The sequence below is a fragment of the Euleptes europaea genome, chromosome 5 (genome assembly GCF_029931775.1).
Source record: "Euleptes europaea isolate rEulEur1 chromosome 5, rEulEur1.hap1, whole genome shotgun sequence".
Lineage (NCBI taxonomy): Eukaryota > Metazoa > Chordata > Lepidosauria > Squamata > Sphaerodactylidae > Euleptes > Euleptes europaea.
Genome location: NC_079316.1, coordinates 66,300,643 through 66,321,118, shown reverse-complemented (window position 1 = coordinate 66,321,118; position 20,476 = coordinate 66,300,643). Strand labels below are relative to the sequence as shown.

General features: G+C 42.8%; 1 protein-coding gene across 1 annotated transcript; it reads left to right on the top strand.

The window, feature by feature from the left end:
• The first annotated feature begins 1,793 nt into the window (after nt 1–1,793).
• Nucleotides 1,794–18,882, top strand: SFXN4 (sideroflexin 4). The gene is made up of 14 exons (XM_056849938.1): nt 1,794–1,871; nt 5,221–5,286; nt 6,424–6,498; nt 9,230–9,256; nt 9,353–9,407; nt 10,222–10,247; nt 12,142–12,195; nt 12,292–12,357; nt 12,451–12,513; nt 13,697–13,787; nt 14,911–15,026; nt 15,241–15,326; nt 17,780–17,897; nt 18,743–18,882. The coding sequence occupies exons 1-14, from the start codon at nt 1,833–1,835 to the stop codon at nt 18,818–18,820; spliced, it is 960 nt and encodes a 319-aa protein (XP_056705916.1). The 5' UTR covers nt 1,794–1,832; the 3' UTR covers nt 18,821–18,882.
• The last annotated feature ends 1,594 nt before the right edge of the window (nt 18,883–20,476 follow it).

Below are 20,476 nucleotides of genomic sequence, written 5' to 3'. Positions count from 1 at the left end.
GTGGAGTTATTTTCAAAGCTTTGGGCTATTGATAAAAAAATAATTACCTCTTAACACTCTCTAACACCTTGGTTGCAAAAGTCGGTCTGACTCGCCACACACATTACCTTTTCTGTTATCTTTAAGACTTCATAGAAGGGAGACTTTCAGAACTGCAATCCTATGTATGTTCATTTGGAAGACTCATTGGACTCCGTGGCACTTAATTCCAATAAACGTTTTAAAGACCAGGCTTTTCTCATCACAGTCTATATAAGGGAGATGTACCGGGAGAAGCTTTGCTTGGTGGCATTTCCCCTTCTGTCCCCATGTAGGTTTTATAGGTACGGGAGTCTGTCAGTATTTGATTTTTTTTGTAGTCAGGAGTAGCAAAAAAATCGCTTTATCTTGCCTTAAAATGCATTGTTTACGGATAAGAGACAATCTAATTCCATGAATGTTGTTAGGTACAGGAACGTCATTTATTTTGGATTAAACTGTAAAAAAATATTAGTTGTATAATTCTTTGAAATGGCCAGAAAAGTTGCCTTGGCTGCCTTTTAATGACAGGTTTTTGTGTCTTCCTGCTACAAGACAGGAGGGGGGGGGAAATCGACTTGTAAAGGTTTCTCCATTCTTGCATCCTGGTGGCAGGAAAAGCGGCCCCGATCCTAGGCATGCTTTTACTCAAAAGGAAGGGTCGCTAAGGCCATTTATGCACGGGAGGTTTCGCCTTAGATCTGCTGCTCTCTAGATGCACATTTTCTCCATCTGGATTCTCAAAACTCAAAAATAAGCCCCCGTGCAGAGTTTTGACAGTTCGGATGGGGAAAAAATGTGCATCTAGAGAGAGGCAAATCCAAGGCAAAACCTCCCCTGCATAAATGGCCTGTTTCACAGGGCTACAACTTAGGGTTGCCAACCTCCAGGTACTAGCTGGCAATCTCCTGCTATTACAGCTGACCTCCAACTGATAGAGATCAGTTCACCTGGAGAAAATGGCTCCTTTGGCAGTTGGGTTCTATGGCATTGAAGTCCCTCCCCTCTCCAAACACCGCTCCCTCAAGCTCTGCCCCAAAAACCTCCTGCCGACGGCAAAGAGGGACCTGGCAACCCGTGCAATCCGGCGTCATCGGCCAAGGAATCATTTCAGCCCTGCTTGTATAGATTGATACGCTTTCTGCACGGTTTATGTAGAAAAGAGCAAGAGTCCAGTAGCACCTTAAAGACTAACAAAAGTATTTTCTGGCAGGGTAGGAGCTTTCGTGAGCCACAGCTCATTTCTTCAGATACCCTGCCAGAAAATATTCTTGTTAGTCTTGAAGGTGCTCCTGGACTCTTGCTCTTTTCTACTACTGCAGACAGGCTAACACGGCGACCCACTGGGAATTATCTGCACGGTTTATGAAATGCATGGAAAGGCAGAAAGAGATCACGGGAGTTGATTCCAACGAGCGCTTCCCACTCGGGTGGAGCTTCAGCCTGACTTGTGTGTGTTGTGTGTGCGTGAAGTGCCGTCAAGTCGCTGCCGACCCATGGCGACCCTATGAATGAAAGTCCTCCATAATGTCCTGTCTTGGACAGCCTTGCTCAGGTCTTGCAAACTGAGGGCTGTGGCTTCCTTTATGGAGTCCGTCCATCTCTTGTTGGGTCTTCCTCTTTTCCTGCTGCCCTCCGCTTTTCCTAGCATGACTTGTGTCATCCACTAAACCGTCACACAGACCGAATAACACGACCCTCTAACAAGATCCACGCGAATGACGTCGGTGCAAGGAAGGGAAGTCGCTGCCGGAAGGTGCAGCTCGCTGGAGCTGCCCGGGCAGGCGCTTTCCGGCGTTTTGCACTTGAGCCTCATGGATGCGAACTTGCAGTTCTGGAAAAGCGAGGGCAAGGTAGGACCGCGCAGTGGGAGAAGCGCCGCGGGAGGAGGAGGAAGGGGGAGGAGGGCTGCAGACCCGGGGCGAAGCCTGCTGGAGAAGCGAGGCTGGCGACCTCTGCACGGCTGCAACGGGAGCCTGCGAAGGGCCGCTCGGGCCCCGTGCAGTTGCAAAGGGAGGTTTTGCCTTGGATGTGCCGCTCTCCAGACGCCTGTTTTCCCCGTCCAGATTCTCGGAACTTAACAATAAGCCCCCCTGCAGAGTTTTGAGAATTTAGATAGGGAGAATGTGCATCTAGAGAATGGCAAATCCAATGCAAAACCTCCGATGAATCGGCCATTTATTCATCGGAGGTTTTGCATTGGATTTGCCACTCTCTAGATGCACATTTCCCCTATCTAAATTCTCAAAACTCTGCAGGGGGGCTTATTGTTAAGTTCTGAGAATCTGGATGGGGAAAACATGCACATCCAAGACAAAACCTCCCCTGAATAAATGGGGAGCTGCGGCTGAGAGCTTTCGGTGCACGGCTTGCAACTGCGCACCGAAAGCTCGCTCTGCTTCTCGTCCCCACAAAGCCCGCCCGACTGGGAATGCCGTGGCGATGATTCCGGAAATGTGGTGGTCGGAATGAATGGGAGGCGCGTGCAGTTGGCCAGAGGGACGCTGCACACGCCAGGGTCCCGTCCGGTGTCCTAGAGTTGGGCTGGTGCTAGGGTTGCCAACCTCCGGGTAGTAGGTTAGAAAGGGAACAGTACACAACTCTATATGCAAAATTATCAAAAGTGTATGACTATACAGTAGGTCAAAAAGGGCCAGAGTCCAGTAGCACCTTAAAGAGTAACAAAAATATTTTCTGGTAGGGTATGAGCTTTCGTGAGCCACAACTCACTTCTTCAGATACAGCTAGAAGAAGTGAGCTGTATCTGAAGAAGTGAGCTGTGGCTCACGAAAGCTCATACCCTACCAGAAAATATTTTTGTTAGTCTTTAAGGTGCTACTGGACTCTGGCCCTTTTTGACTACTGCAAACAGACTAACACGGCTACCCACTGTGAATTATACAGTAGGTATAACAGGGAAGTGCAAACAAAAGCTTATAAACGACCTAAACAGAAATAAACATAGACATACAACAAAAACATATTTCTTCAAAAACATATTTTTTGTTGTAGTAGAAAAGGGCAAGAGTCCAGTAGCACCTTAAAGACTAACAAAAATATTTTCTGTTAGTCTTGAAGGTGCTACTGGACTCTTGCCCTTTTCTACTGCAGATAGACTAACACTGTGAATTATATTTTTTGTTGTATGTCAATGTTTATTTCTGTTTAGGTTGTTTATAAGCTTTTGTTTGCACGTCACTGTTATAGCCACTGTATAGTCATACACTTTTGATAATTTTGCATATAGAGTTGTGTACTGTTTCCTTTCTAACCTATTACCGTACAGTACAGGTGATCTTTTGTATTAAACCTTCAGGGAGTGGCTGGAGGTCTCCTACTATTACAACTGACCTCCAGCCAATAGAGATCAGTTCACCTGGAGAAAATGGCCGCTTTGGCAATTGGACTCTATGGCATTGGAGTCCCGCCCCAAACCCTGCCCTCCTCTGGCTCCGCCCCAAAAACCTCCCGCCGGTGGCGAAGAGGGACCTGGCAGCCCTAGCTAGTACAGCTGCCAAAGGTATAGGGTTGCCAGGTCCCTCTTTGCCACCCAGGGTGGGGGGAGATTTTTGGGGCGGAGCCTGAGGAGGGTGGGGTTTGGGGATGAGAAGAACAATGCCATAGAGTTCAATTGCCAAAGCGGCCATTTTCTCCAGGTGAACTGATCTCTGTCCTCTGGAGATCAGTCGTAATCCCAGGAAATCTCCAGCCACACACTACTATGGTTTCCCTTGTGGATTTTGTTCCTATTTTATAGTGTTCTGCACAGAGGCCGAAGGATTTGAAAATGGCTTACTGCATATCTCCTGTCATGAGGAGAGTTTCTATGTTACCACTTGCTGAGAAGATGAACACATGAAGCTGCCTGATACTGAATCCGACCTTTGGTCCATCAAAGTCAGTATTGTCTACTCAGACCGGCAACAGCTCTCCAGGGTCTCAGGCCTTTCACTTCACCTACTTGCCTAGTCCCTTTAACTGGAGATGTCGGGGATTGAACCTTGGGTCTTCTGCATGCCAAGCAGATGCTCTAGTGCTGAGCCACAGTCCCTCCCTAAAGTTAATGGACATTGTCCATGCAACTGGGTTCAGTCCCACAGTGAGCCATTTTCAAATGTTATGGCACCTGAATTCTGGTCTCCATCAAATGTGAATGGAATTTGTCATAGTAATACATTGTAAGTAATGATCATACTACCATACTGCCTGTTTTTGTGTGTGTTTCTTAAGTTAAGTAGGAATGCTGGTTTTTATTTGGATTTATTTTTGTAAACAAAGCTGTCAGCCTTAACTGCTGACAGATTGTGCTTTTTAGTTCAACTTCCTAAACTGATGCAGGATCCGACTAAAATAATTCAGATATTTCTCAGGATGTGATTATTCACTTTATTAGGTTCCATCAACAGGAGACAGGAGGAATTTGATATAGTGTCCAAGAAGTGCCAAAAAAAGTGTGCTTTTGTTAGTCACAGTTCAGTTTTAAATGTATTTACTTGGAAATTGCAGAGATTTGGAATTGTATGTGTGTGGTGCTTTAGCTAGATGGATAAGGACAATATTGGAGGACACCTGGAGGTGGTGGAAATAAAGAAGGGTTGATTGATCTTGCCTTCTCGCTGCCTAGGAAAGGAGAAAGGGGGTCAAAGCCGTCATGTCCTTGCAGCTGCTGAGGAAGGGGCAGCGGCGGCGTCTGAACTTGGCAGCCTGCCAAGCCTGGAGCATCTCTGCTAACCCTCCCCAGGACGCCATTGGGCCGCTGGAGCGGGGGGGGGGGTCTACTTTCTTCCTGGCATGCATGATACTGGCTGGCTATGTCCTGGAAAAACTTGAAAACTACAAGGGGAGAGAATGAGAAGGAAAGAACAAACTCCTGTCCTAAAGCACTGGTGCAATCTCTCTGCGACATGATTTCCTCCATTCCAGAAGGAGGGACTGACCTCTCTCATGCTCTTACTCCATGGAGACCAGTGTGCTGAAATTCATTCCATGCTGCTTCCTGGACCACGGATGATGTAGTTCAAGACAGCTTCTCTTGGGAGACTTACTGCCTGTTACAATAAATCCTGTTACTGATTTATAAAAAAGAGGGGTTGATGAAATGCACAGAACTAGTATAGAGCAGAGATTACTGGTGACTTTGAGTAGCTTCAAGAATTGTTGTAGCGTTTAACTTTTTAAAGCAGATATCTCATTTTTCTTTAGACTTTCCCCCAAAGATTTTATCACTGGGTTGAAATTTTGGACCCTTTGCTCTTACTTAAATCCAGGGTAAGTAGCTTCCATAGTTTGAGTTTTGTCCCTTGACTTGCATATGTGGTTGGTGTGAGAACAGAAAACATCATGAGAAGAACTTAGATTCAGAGCCTCTATGGAGGGATTGTTTTCCGAGTGGCTGTTGTTGGATTTCAGTGTGAAACAAATTGTTTTTTCTTCCAAGAACAGGTTTAATCATGATCCCCTGATGGGTTTTCCAGTTGGAAAAAAAATCCCCTTCCTTTTGATGTTAAAACAAAAAAAGGGGGGGATTATGAAGAGTTCTGGAGACCTTGTACACAGTTTAGTGATGCTTGGTCCTAATAATAGGTATGAAATGACTTCTGTCTAGCATCACTAGGTTTCCTGCTATAGCAGCAGGGTGGGGAGTGGAGTTCTATGGCAGTACAATCATAAAGATGTGGGAGATTTCTAGCGAGTTGGGGTGACACGTGATGTCACTTCCAGTTGCATGACTGGAAGTGACATCATGTGTTGTCCCAACTTGCTAGAAATGTATCATATCTCTCACTTCCAGTTACAAGACTGGAAGTGATGTTGCAACGTTGCCCACCTCCACAACGTCTTCTGTCCTTCCCTTCTTGGACCAACATGGCTCCATTGTTCAACTTGATTTATATTGTGAATCCTAATGATACTCAATCCATGCTTGTGACATAATCATGCTGAGACTGTCCTTGCCCTTTTCTCATCTGCATTGTGGTGTATCGCAGAGCTCTGTTCTTCCAACTGAGAACCTTTTCTGCTAGGGCAAAGCTGCCCCATCAACAGAATAGAATTTAGGATACAATGCAAGTTGTGCAAATGTGGAAATTTGCAGCCTGCTGGGTTACAGGGGAGAGGGGATAGAGGAGACAGAGGTCTTTCTTTTCAGCAGGAGCTTTGGGCTTGGCCTAATGCTACTTCCAGAATGGCTAGATAAAGGCTGAAGCAGACTGTCTGCATGTGCGACTTCAATCCTGAGTAAATGATTGAGGCCTGAAACAGTAACTTCTTGAAAGTGACTTTAGATTTTGCATTCACAAACAAAAGCAAAAAGATCAGCTCTGGCAGCATAACTGGGTGTGAGGTGGTCTGCGAAAACAATAACTTATATTGCCTTTTGTGATGCTTTTTTTCTTCTAAATATAGAAGGAAATTGAAAGTTCCCGGGCACTTTTACCAACGAATGAGCCAGATATCACAGAGTCTTTACAGAACAAAAAGGTATCTAACTTTCTTTTCCCAGTAATAACATTTTACGTACATTGCTGTTGTTCATTGTCGTTTTAGTGTGCTAAGTGCTTGTAACTACCTCTCTCACACCCCACTTGGTAGGTTTAAAGTGAAGCTTAGAGGTGGAATCTTACTTGACCCATTCAGTGAATGCATAATTTACTTTGGATTTTGAAGTCAGGGGCAGTATGCTGTGCACTTTCAAAAATGACAAATGGATAAAATGTTGCTTTTCAAGGCAATGGAAATATTTTTTTCCCCGATCAATGTGCCTGGGGTTTTTTTCTTTTTAAAAAAAATCCTGTAAATGTGATTCTCACATGAGAATCAGTTCTTTTAGAGAACAATGCAAAACCTTACCTGATCCTAAAAGCTGCACAGATAGGTTTAAGGTGGAATCTCTGGTGAAAACTCAAGAATTGGAGGGGGTTGCTGGTAGGGTTGCCAACCTCCAGGTACTAGCTGGAGATCTCCTGTTATTACAACTGATCTTCAGCTGATAGAGATCAGTTCACCTGGAGAAAATGGCCGCTTTGGCAATTGGACTCTATGACACTGAAGTCCCTCCCCATCTCAAACCCCGCCCTCCTCAGGCTCCGCCCCAAAAATCCCCCACCGGTGCCAGAGAGGGACCTGGCAACCCTATTTGCTGGGCTTTGCTTTCAACATAAACATAAGAAAGGCCCTGCTGGATCAGACCAAGGCCCATCAAGTCCAGCAGTCTGTTCACACAGTGGCCGACCAGGTGCCTCTAGGAAGCCACAAACAAGACAACTACAGCAGCAGCATCCTGCCTGTGTTCCACAGCACTCAATACATTTGGCATGCTCCTCTGATACTAGAGAGAATAGGTATGCAGCATGACTAGTATCCATTCTAACTAATAGCCATGAATACCCCTCTCCTCCATGAATATGTCCACTCCCCTCTTAAAGCCCTCCAAGCTGGCAGCCATCACCACATCCTGGGGCAGGGAGTTCCACAATTTAACTAAGCTTTGTGTGAAAAAAGACTTCCTTTTATCTGTTTTGAATCTCTCACCCTCCAGCTTTAGCAGATGGCCCCGTGTTCTAGTATTATGGGAGTGGGAGAAAAACCTCTCCCTGTCCACTCTCTCCAAACCATGCATAATTTTATAGACCTCTATCATGTCTCCCTTTAGCCGCCTTCTTTCCAAGCTAAACAGCCCTAAGCGTCCTAACCGCTCCCTATAGGACAGTTGCTCTAGTCCCCTAATCATTTTGGTTGCTCTTTTCTGCACCTTCTCAAGCTCTGTAATATCCTTTTTTAGGTGTGGTGTTGTTAAAGGGGCAGGCTTCAATGCCCTGTGCAGTTTTTTTTTTCTTCCTTTCCATCATTAGCAAGAGCGGAGCAAAACATTTTCATTTGTGTGCTTTGGATTTCAAAGTAGTATAGCACACATCCCTTGTTTTGATTTCTCAGAGAGACGGCATCAGTGACTCGCTTACCTTCTGGGCACGCAAGGCTGCTTGAATGGTCACTGTGTGTGACTGCAGGGAATCTGAGGACCAGTTCAGATACGTACTGTGCAGAACAGCCCAGCCATCCCAGGGAAACACAGCCATGGGGAGGAAGCCTAAGTGTCTACAGAATTGCTACAGGGTGTTGAGAAACCCTGTGGAAAACTAACAGTATATCAACTGCTACCCAACCTCTGGTATAAAATTATTTCCAAGACTCACAATAATATATTCATAAATATATTTGTATGTTCATGAATATCCATTCAATAATATGGTTGCAAATCAAAGGTATATTTTACGTTTGTAATACAAGTCTTACAAATAAACACCTTCTAATACAAAATAAATGGAGGCTCTGTTGCTTTTTCTCTCTTTTGTGCAACACTTCTTCATATATCACGAGTAGCAAATTTGCCTCCTTCGTGTAACAGGTTAAGTCCATGTTTCCCCCCATAATTGTTATTTTTATTCAGAGAAACCTTCTGGAGGATCTCTTTCTTGCTCAGCCCAGATCCAACATGCGTAAGCATTTGGAGCATCGCAGCATTCCTGGAAACGCTGTCTTTTTCATGGTTTAATCAGTTGCCTACTTAAAAAAGTTGTTTCAATTATGTTTTTTTTTTAAATTATTATAGCCCAGCAGTTTTCCTATGACAGGAAAATTGTCATCAAAGCAGAAATGTCAGATGAACATTTTGCATAGAATGTAGGCCAGGGGGACACTTTTGGAATTCTGGCACAGTAGGGTGGGTGTAGCCACAAAATGGATGCCCCCAAATGGACGCCACTGGAGGTGGAGACAGCTACAAAATTATTGCTTGCAGGTTAACTTCAGTCATACAGTGAAGATGCTTGGGTTGTGATGGCAGCTGCTGCCAAAGCAACTTAAAAAAAAATCTGCACAGCCCATCAGAAGCCTTGCTGGGCAACAGCCCCACCTGGCCCCACCCACTTTCTAAAAATTCTTGGCGGGCACCAGAAAAGTTGTCGGTGGGTGCCATAGTACCCACAGGCACCTTGTTGGGGACCCCTGATGTAAGCAGTTACATGACCAGTACTGCAAATAGTTTAATTACCAAATAACATTAGTTACCAAATGAATAGCTTCATTACTGTTAGTTACCAAAAATGTTACACATTCTCTCTAAAGGTCATTTTTCACAATTCAAAGGACATATATGCACATCTGCTAAGTCTACTCCAAAACTGTTTCTAAAATCATTTTTCTCATTGTTTAGATAAAAGCAGCTTGGAAACTAAGTTTGGTGAGTTTACAAAAGATCTAGAGATTTTTATTTTTTATTTTTTGATAGTGATTTCCTGATTTATTAGGGTTTTGTGTTTGTTTTTCTTCCTTCAAGGCCTCTGTGAATCCTGCCACCGGTGATACAATTCTTGCGGCATTTCGGCCACCAGGTCAGTTTTACTGAAAATGCATTACCCGTTTTTTCCTGCTTTAAAACATTTGGTCCTGTTATCCTGGCAGGTCAGCTGGAGTGGTATAGTGGCTTGATTGTCGGAATAGATTCATAAGTCTCCCCGGGCGAGCATAAGTCAGCTCGCCGTCCAAACAGGGAGGAGGCGGGAAGTCAATCTGAATACGTGTGGTGCCTGGTACTTAATTTCTGTACTCTCTTGAAAATTAATACTTGTATTTCGTGCCATTTTGCTGCTTTAGAAAGAAAGACTCTTTTTAATCAACAATTTTTGTGTACCGGGTGACCAGCTGTTGCATTTACATACCACATAAAACATTCCCATCTTCTTATGCTCTCTTCTGTCCTGCCGTCCACACTTTTCTAGACGCTGTTTGGATTCGCTCCTTGCGGTTAAAAGTATGGTTGTGCTTGTGACACGCAGAGCCAATGGGACTCATGGAGCCTAGCGCAAACACAAGCATCCTTTTCATGAAGACTTTCTCTCTCCTCTTTTACCTGAGCTAACCCCTTGCTTCCTTTCATCCCAAACCACACTGCCACAGAGTTTTCCCAGGTGGTCAGCTCCGTGGTTCCCAATTAACATTCTTGGGAGGGAGGGATGCAAAGAGTCATGTTGGACTTGGAGCAGAACTGGACCTCAGCCTCGGCTTTGAGGTGCAAGGTCTCGAGTCACGGCTTCTTTTGGAATGCTGGTGTACATTGTTGGTTTGCTGTTCCTGTTAGGCCACCAGGAAAGCCTTCACAACAGCTGATTTCACTAAACAGCCATTATTTGTTTTTCTTCTTCAAAGCTTTCCTGCCACTTACTGCTCCACTGGTGAGTAATGATAGAAGTTTCCAGCATGACGGCTCGCTACGTTTCCTGTTCTTTACAGATCCAGTGGACTTGCATGAAGAATTAGAGTGGGCTGAAAAGCAACCTAGCTTGCTTCCCTAAAAGGGAGGACCATTTACTCAATAGGTCCTTTCCTCATGCTTTCTAACCGTTTATGCTGTCAAATCCATGTTTACAGTTTGCCGCAAAAAAGAGAGAGTTGTTTTCAAGGGCAGACCCATGTAGAATGTGTGGGAGAAGTCAAGCCTCAAGGTTACGGTAGCATGAATAATTGTAAGTAGATCAGCTGGGGCCAAAAGGGAATACCACCTCTGAACCAGATGTAGTTGATAAAAGGTATTTTTAAAATAAGTTTATTGATTTTTTAAAAGTTGGGATACAAAAATTAAAAAAGGGATATTGGGGGGGGGGGAAGCGAGAAAAAAAAATCATAAACATAAGCATGGTAAAACAACCACCTGAAGCATTATTATTAGAATCCCTGCTATATTTACCACTAGGATATTTTCTATCCATGTTAAAAATTATTACTAAACAGAAATATAAATGCCACCATTTTATACCAGGTACTCTATTAGTTTAGTAATAGTAACTGGGTCAGTTACTGTATTACTGATCTGAAGAAGTGAGCTGTGGCTCACAAAAGCTCATACCCTGTCAGAAAATATTTTTGTTAGTCTTTAAGGTGCTACTGGACTCTTGCTCTTTTGTATTAGTTTAAACTTTAGATACAATATCATGTTGTTGTTATTTTTTTTAAACAGTTCCGCCTTTCAGCATCTCTATTTATACCTGCCTATAACAAGAAACTACTATTAGATACGTCTCATACGTTATTTCAATTCAGTTACATCTCTTTGCTTACTGATTAAGGGTATTTTTTTGATCCTGCACCTTGCTTTTCCATCATCAGGGCAGGGTCCTGCAAACCTCCCATTTAATCAGCCAGTGATAAACTCATCTCATTCAACGTTGGCAAAACAGTCCCTTCCAGAGTGCCACCCATAGTAACCTGTGTCACCTCCTTCTTTATGTTTCACTTTGTCCGTTACCAGGAGTGGTGTAGCGCTTTTACGATGTGTAATGCTGGCCTAGAGCAGGGGTCCCCACCTTTTGAAGCCTGTGGGCACCTATGAAATTCTGACACGGCATGTCTCAAAACGGCTGCCCCAAAACAGTTGCCACAATTTACCTTCAGTCAAATATTTGGAGATCCTTGTGCTGTGGTGGCAGCTACTGCCAAAGCAATGTTTAAAAAAAAATCTGCACAGCCCCTCAAATCTCCGATGGCCAGCCAGAAGCCTTGCTGGGCAAAAGCTCCACCTGGCCGCACCCACTTTCTAAAAACACCTGATGGGCACTAGGGAAGGTGTTGATGGGCACTACGTAGGGGACCCCTGGCCTTGGGTGTGTGATGCTGGCATGAAAAATAAACACATCAGATTGTTCACATGGTTCACTTCCTTTAGATGCTATTAGTGTAGGGGCAGCCATACCACAGCGACTCCTCTCACTACTGCTGGTAAGGTACAAAATCGACCTGAGGGATGCATTGGTGTGTGTGTGTTGCTTCTGGGTCAGTGAACACCCATCCCTTCTAGATGCTACAACAAAGCAAATAAAATTGTATAAATAAAAGAGACTTCAAAAGAATCGAACTCAGGTCATGAGCAGAGCTTGGACTGCAATACTGCATCTTACCACTCTGCGCCACAGGGCTCCTAGCACTAGAGAAATGCCTAGCACTAGAGAAACGTGGCTCCTGATGGACTAAGAGGTGCATGAATAGAAACAAGGTGTAGGATCCTACATTTCCGGTGCTGCTGTTTGTCCCCTTGATACCAGGTTCTCTTTCCTCATTAGACTTTCTTCACAGGCCTTTGGCGTTTTATTACCACACAAAGGAGGGAAGCAAGCATTTTTTTGGCAGGTACTGAGCCAATCCCAATTTGTTTCAACCTCTTTCCCTTTGCTGTGAGGCAACTCAACTTACTTGTTTTTGTGTTTGCAATCTCTCACCTTTCAGTGCCTTTTCCACACGTATACAGGTGCATTCAGCCTGGCACATGGGAATCATACACAGAACACAAAAGTAGGTATAATTTGGAAAGGACACTGAATGAATTGACTGTATCATAGTGGAAGAATACAATTTTTATTGGTTTGTATGTGTGTGTTTTTTTAGGAGTTTCTACCCAAGGAGATGCTTCTCAGCATGGGGGCAATTCTGTATTGTGCAAGCATGGGAGTATGTCTTTCCAACTCTTTCTGATATTTCCTTTGCAATTTTTGCATTTCTTTTAGACCAGTATTGATACTTTGCAGCACAGAGGGTGGTGGCTCAGTAGGACCCCACTGCTGTCTGTTCCCTGGCTCAGAAAACCAAGTTATGGGGATGGGGCTGTAGATGTACAGATGGTGTTAAAACACCAGAACTAGGTTGGGGAGACCCACATTCACATTTTTATTCTGCCCTGAAGCTCCTTGGGTACCCTTGGGGCACTTAGTACCTCTGAGCCTAGCTATGTCGCAGGGTTGTTTTGAGGACAGGCTGAGAGAAAGTAGAGAACCACCCACCTTGAGTTGCTCGGATAAACTCAGATAAATAATATTGTCGAAGGCTTTCACGGTCAGAGTTCATTGGTTCTTGTAGGTTATCCGGGCTGTGTGACCGTGGTCTTGGTATTTTCTTTCCTGACGTTTCGCCAGCAGCTGTGGCAGGCATCTTCAGAGGAGTAACACTGAAGGACAGTGTCCTTCACTGTCCTTCAGTGTTACTCCTCTGAAGATGCCTGCCACAGCTGCTGGCGAAACGTCAGGAAAGAAAATACCAAGACCACGGTCACACAGCACGGTCACTCAGCCTACAAGAATCAGATAAATAAAATCAGATAAATAAAATCACACACCCAGAGTCTGACCTGGCCCTCACCTTGGAAAACAGTTTAGACTTTTGTGACTTAGGCTAGATATGATTCCAAGAATCCTTTGACTATTTCAAACCCAGTTGACTTCACCGTCTCTGGTGAAGAAGAAGTGTTTTTATATGCCAATTTTCTCTACCTTTTAAGGAGAATCAAACCAGCTTACAATCACCTTCCCTTCCCCTCCCCACAAAAGACACCCTGTGAGGTAGGTTGGGCTGAGAGAGCTCTAAGAGAGCTGTTACTAGCCCAAGGTCTCCCAGCTGGCTTCATGTGTAGGAGTGGGGAAACCAACCCAGTTCACCAGATTAGAGTCCACCGCTCTTGACCAATACACCCCGCTGGTATTGGTGTTACAAAGTTATGGCCAGGGGACTCTTCCCAAATGGTTTTACTTGATAAAGCACTCCTGGGATTTACTCTTTGAACAGGGAGACCAATGCATGTGGTCATGTACGTCATACCTGTTGGACAGCCCTTGTACATTTTTTTTCTGAATATTTCTAGGCTTTTCCTCATTTCATCATGACTCGCTATCAAGTGCAGAGTCCTTCTATGCAAGTGTTACTCAAGAAAATCATACCAGGTCCACTTTTGGGTGAGTGAGCAGAAGCATCCAAGGTGGAAAATTGTTCTTTTCACCATGCCGGTGTTAGGACAGTATTTCAAGCCCGGCAAGCTCTTCTAAGGTCACTATGAGGAGAAACGTCTCCTTTGACATTCTGAAGTAATAAGCTGTTCAGGATGTTTGAAGAGGGAAAGGGAAGCTCTGCAGCCTCCTTCACTCATACTTTTTCTTCCACACCAGTCCTCGCCAAAATACTTTGGACTTGTGAAAATGAGAGCTGTGAAAGCCAGATAAACTGGTTTTCTCCTACGCACATCCATTTTATTCTGGGGATAGATTCCTTTCATGCATATTGGGGTCAGTGTGGAAACTGCTAGTAATTCTTCGAGGGTTGTTGCCGCTTTTGTTTGCTTTGCACTCCTGGGTCTGGGCCTCAGAGACAGTGTATTTTTTTAAAAAAAAAATTAATTTTATTTTGTAAAAAGGGGGGGATACAGAAATAAAAAAGGGGGAAAGGAAGGGGAAAAGAACATTTTGACAATACAAATAATAAAAACATCAAAAATCTATTACTATATCATACCTACTTTGCATGGTTGTAAAATCAAGATTGCTTTCCTAGCTTAAGATAATAAATATAAGTTTCGTTACCTTATTAATTTTATCATCAAACATAATTTTACCATTGCCATAATTAATTTTATCATCAACTACCATTAACTGTTCTGCCATTTAATGTTACTATTATTAAACCTTAACATGTTGATAAAACGGTTTTCATTTTTCATAAAATACCTCATACCTTTGATCACTGTTTACCAGATTGGTCATTCTAGCCATAGTGGCTTTTAGGGTCGATAATTGTTTAACCTCTCCCGATTCATCAATAAGATCTTGATAGGTTAAATATTTATCACGCTTCCAGATTGATGGGTCATAATAGGCTTCCAACGGGGACTTTAAAGTAGGTGAAGTTGGGCTTATCTTTTTTTTGTAATTGTTCCAGTGCAGGCTTCATATTGCAATCTCAGAGACGGTGTATTGTAAATGTGCATTCAATCTTATTGCATTTGATAGTCAAGTAAATGACTGATTCTGGACAAACTGTGCTCATGTATTTCCCTGGCCATGCCTGCTCTTGTGTTTTTTACAGCCATTATGTGTGCATTTAATGTGCTGGTAATCCGAGGAACTGAGTTGGAGAGTGGGATCGAAATTATGGATAGCAAGGGCTGCGTCGTTGGAGTGTCACAGAATGCAGGAGAAAAGGTAAGCTTCCCCCTCCAACAACACAGTTAAATTGAAGCAACTGCTGTTAAGGTTTTTGCAACCCCTTACGGCCTTGACATAAAGGAATGAGTGCTTGGTTTTCCCTGTCTGTAGTTTAGATCTGATACAAGTGGTAGCTGATACATGAAATCTTGGCTCATAACAAGGATAACTGCCAATGTAGAGTGTAATTTTTCCTTGTTTTTCCTCCCAGGCAGTAAAAGAAACAGCATTATCCAGAGCAGTAATGGTTGGGGCAACAGCATGTATTCCAGATATTGTTCTGCACTGTTTAAAACGGTAAGAGCGTGGCAGTATTTACTGGAACTTGGATATGCTACGTAGTTCATATAGTAGTGCATCTATTGGAATGCTGATTTACTTTGGTTCTCAGCATTGCTGCTTTCTGTTTAAAAAAGCCAGCATTTTTCTCAGTGTTCTAGCAATGAGAAAGATAAGTAACTTTATATGTTCCTAACTATGAAAGTCTGTTGTTCAGTTTCAGTAAATTATGAGTATTTGATCCTATGTCCAGAAAATCTCAGGATAGAACAGTATGAAAAATATCATTGCATGCTCAGAAGAACATCCTTCCCTAGCTGGTAAAAATCAGGTGATGCATTAGAATCATGTGTTGTCTACATAAGCCCAGTGTATAAAAATGGTAACATCCCTGTGATCTATTTGAATCTCAGACCTGAAATTCAATGACAACTGCTTTCTTGTTCTTCTTAGTCCTGCATCCACAATAGACCTCCACAAAAAATGTATGTACATAGAATTTTATTGTTTGTGTGTGTTTCAAGACACTATTACTTTAACAATTTCTTGGGAAGACATTTTTGGGGACGTTTTCCAATTTTGGGACGTTTTCACTGTAGCCTCCACTTTCCAAGATGGCAGATATGGTTATTTCGGTATTTGAAACTGATGTCAAATATGTGTTTTTGAGGTCGATAAAGCCACACTATTTCCTGCAGCTGCCATTTTGCAAGATGGCAGGTCTTTTTTCACATTCTTGTAGCATGCTTGTATTTGTGTCGAAGTGTATGTTTTGTGGGTCAATAAAACCAAATACACTATTCCTTTTATTGTAAAAACAAAATAAATTAATATTTTTAAAGATTTGTAATATTTGGGAAGATGATAAATCTAGAGAAACTATTTTTTTAACGTTTGTAATGTGCAGACATAAAGTAGCAGCAGAATGCTGCTTTAAATAATAGTAAACAAAACATTAGAGTGCTTTTTGTTAGTGTGATATTTATAATGCCTACTTTTTGGTTTAACGCTTATTCTTAAACAAGTTATAGTTTTAATATAAAAAGTAAATTTCTATGCAATGTTTTTACAGGGTTTTTTTGACATCTGCAGATAAGAGAACTCAGTAATCCAGCTTTCTTGCACCTGCAAGCATTAGATTTGCAAGGTTTACAGCCACACAATGTCAATATTTCCTCTGGTATGGATCTGAGACACTGTGCTGGTATCAAATGCCCGTCTACCTCCTGCCGGCCATTGTGGATCCAGGACTATGAGTGATTGTTGGCTTGGGTTTTTCTCCTGAACCTGGAATAAATAAACTGATTTGCCTTAGGTTAAAAGCTGGGATCTGCAAATGTGAAAATTGAAGGATTTTCTCCTTCAACTACTGTATAGCCTCCTTTGTGGGATATATATTAGTGAATGTGTTGCTTTAATTTAGTCAGAGAGGTTTTAATCTCCCAAGTGGCTGTTTTAAAGACTACCCCCTCGCCAGTGTGTCTGTTGACCATCAGTAGAGACCATGGCAGTGTAGGCGAAATGAATGAGGGAGAAAACAAATGTATGTTCCTGTAGAACCTTTTCACAGCTATGATTTTCTTGTGGCTCAAGGGGTTGTACGTAAAAGGCTTTTGCATTGGATATGGATTCTTATTTCATATTAGCATATTCCCCATGGTTACAGTGTAGGTTTTTTTCTCTGCGATGAGGACACTGAGGAAAAGATGTGTCTGTATTTCACCCCTTTGAGCTATAAACCAATCCCTCCTGTGTTGGGTGTGCTGATCAGCTGTTGGGCAGGCCCATGCTCTGCCTGGAAAGCACCAGCCCTCACGGGCCTGATATTGGCTGTGGGCCAGATGGCCTTCAGGGGATCCTAGATAGCCCCAGTACCTGAACCCAGAAAGAAGGCAAACACTTGTGAGGCTAGAGGACATCACAAGAAGGGAATTGGGGGGCATAGCCAGGGAGAGTGGCTTGGGATATAGGTCATTCTAGCCCCAGGCTGAGGAGGATGTGGTTGGAACTGCTCCTCTTCTGCCAAGAGCTTCTGGAGCGGCCTGACGGGAGTGGAGGCTGGGTGATTTGAACCCACTTTCCCCCATATCTGAAGCCAAAGCAGGGACAGAAGGCCTTCAAGCGACTCCCCCTTCCCCATCTCAGATCCCACCAGCCAGAGTGGCCACAGTACTTGCAAGCTCCCTCCTGCAGGGTGCATGGATATTCAAAAGCGGCTGTTCCATTTCTGGCTCTGTAGGCAGCTTTTGCACTCCACTTCAAGTAGGACCTAGAAGACACCACTCAGTATCCTTAAGGCCTAATGACTTCTTTCAACCTGAATCATTGTACGGAAACATTTTGAAGAAGGGTAGGGTTAGCAACAGTAATTTAGTTGCTTCTTCTCCGCATCTACCCTTTGCTTTCAAAGCTGACTTGAGGCCTGAGACTATTTTCTCATACAATAATCTGTCCTTTCATGTCTCTGACAGGACAAAATTTTTAGTCCGAAATCCATTTGTTTGGGGTCCATTGAGATCTATTATGATGGTTTCAATCCTTGGACTGATGATACCTGTTTCATTTAGTTGGATCCCACCATTAGGAACGGTAAATCTTGCATTCTTTTTTCCTAACATTTTGGGTTTTTTCTCGTTTTCCTTGCAGCAGCTCCCAGTGTTGCACTGTAGTCTTCCTTCACGTCCTCTTTAAAATGGGGGGGGGGAGAGAATGAAGGAATTAAAAAAAAACTCCCGGATATGCATAGTCCATGGCCTGGCAACCGTGATCTCCAAATATTGCCAGTATCAAAGGTACAGATATTGCATATGTAGTACTAGTATTGAATGCTGATTCTTTTGATGACTAAATGGATTGATTTTCCCAAAAGAGAGGGAAGTAATTCTTTAAACCCTTGAACAGAACATTATGGGCCAAAACACATGATCGCTTTAGCCTCCTTTATTCCGTTTCAGCCAGGAGCTAACGCACATTCGGCGAAATGCATGCATTCGATCCTGGCTAAAACGGAATAAAGGATGCTAAAGCTACCGTGCGTTTTCGCCCTATGTTTTTCTCACTTCCCATAGGTGTTCTTAAGACTGAATTGACATGTATATGATAAAATTATCACCAAGATATCATGTATAACCAAATGAGAGTCCATTCCCAAATAATTCCCTTCTGTTGATTTTAGAGAACTTGGCAAATTCTGGAGACCAGGTGTCCCTTACCTTGAGAAGTGATATTGGCCTTGCTGCTACTTCTTCACATTTACTGTTTCAAGGCATATACTAGCACAAGTGGCAATACTTTTAACTTTCAGTGATCGCAGAAAACTATTTTTGTGGAAAATGCATTTGTAAATCATTCTTCTCACACACAGAACTGAACTCAAATGAGATAAAGAAGGTAAGAATGGTTTGAAATATTAATGGTGTGTCTGTGTGTTTCAGATACAACGAAGTTTAATTGAGCCAGAAATAATCTCATCCACTGAAGAAACAGAGTTCTTTTACAACAGGGGTCTCTAATAACTTGTAGGATGATTCATGATACATTCATTTGAAGGTTTTGTATCTAAGCTTAAAGAAGTATCTTGAATATTTTGATTTGTTTTGGGTTGTGTGATAAGTCTGAATCCATGTTCTGTACATTGCCACAAAACCTGCATCATGTGGGGAAACTTTGCCACCCCAACCAGGGAGAAAGGAACGTAAAATCACTGATACCTTTTCAAAAGACTGAGGATTTAATTTTGTGATCACTGTATGTAATGATTAAAAACCTATGATGGAGAACTAAAGGACTGCTGAACATTATTTTTCCACTGACGTTTTATGGCTAAGTAGAATAATTGTAGTGAACTTTCCAGTAGAAACGATCTCCCCTTCTTGCATTATCAACATCTTGCTAAGCCTTTCCTAAGAGGACCAAAGTCTCAGAAGAAGGAAGGTGAACCAGTGTGTTTTTCTGGTTAGATTGTTGAACTTTGACTGAAGGCACATGGGTATGAATCTCTACTTAATCATTAAGATCTCTTGGGAACCCTTGGTTAGTCATGAGAATGTAAGAGGTGCCTTGCTGAATCTGACCACCAGCCCACAGTACAGCATCTTATTTCCCAAAGGGAGGGCAAACAAACAGGACATAGAGGGCAAAGTCTTTCACTGATGTTGCCTCCTGCTTCTGCTATTCAGATGACTATATCCTCCATGAGTAGTTCTAATCCCCCTTTAAAGCTATCAACAATAGTGGCCATCACTACATCTATTGGCAGCAAATCCCACAATTTAATTACTTGCTGCGTAAAGTAGTACATCCTTTTGTCTATGCAGAATCTACTGCCCAGCTTTTTTCAACACAGGATTGTCGTGAGGATAAAACAGAGGACAACATATGCTACTCTGGAAGGATGGGATTTAAAAACACAGAGACAAGTAGGAGATCTTAGTATAATCTACTATTGATTGTGATGCAGTTGGGAGTGCAACTTCTGGCCTGCCATCCTTTAGCATTTTATTAAGTACCCCCAGAAAACATTCTATTAAAGAGCAATGTTCTTTGACCACTGGCCTCCCATCTCACTCCAAGATGATTAATTTGCAACAAGGGACAGTCAGTGAAAATAAATTCAGTAAGGTCAAATGTTCATGTGAACAGGAAAAATAATCACACCTGTATAAGTACAAGATGAGTGAAATGACCCAGGACCAAGTTAAAAGCAAAGGGCCTAAATTGATGATGTTTTAGATTATAGTTAATGTATTTTGAAGATAATATTGTCAACATCAGGATCTCATTTATCTCAAATATTGGGTTCATATCTTAAGAACAATTCAGTCATCAAATGAAATCAGCAGGATGGGCAATGGATACTCTTTTCCTTACATTATATTTTAAGGGGTATTGGCCTTAAGTCTTATGGGAGATACTGGACTAGATTGCTTGGGCTCCCCCACCCTCATGGTTTAGGGTAGGTGGAAAAAACTTTTAAAACACCATCAGAAAAAGGCAATCTTCTGTAAACCCTGTGCTCTCCCATGGCTGTATCAAGAGGGCGATGATCTTACAACTGCAGGTGGTAAGCCTCTACTAGAAAAGCTAACAGTTCGCCTCTCTCCCTTCCTGCGCGAAGATCCAACTTTAACAAGATGGTTGTTGCCTTAAGCTAGGCCTTCATGTGGACA

Excerpts from the sequence above, each read along its gene's own strand:
- SFXN4 (XM_056849938.1), top strand. The coding sequence starts at position 1,833 with ATGGATGCGAACTTGCAGTTCTGGAAAAGCGAGGGCAAG. Across the intron at positions 10,248-12,141 it reads TGCCACTTACTGCTCCACTG|GCCTTTGGCGTTTTATTACC; the intron begins GTGAGTAATGAT and ends CTTTCTTCACAG. Across the intron at positions 12,358-12,450 it reads ATCATACACAGAACACAAAA|GAGTTTCTACCCAAGGAGAT; the intron begins GTAGGTATAATT and ends GTGTTTTTTTAG.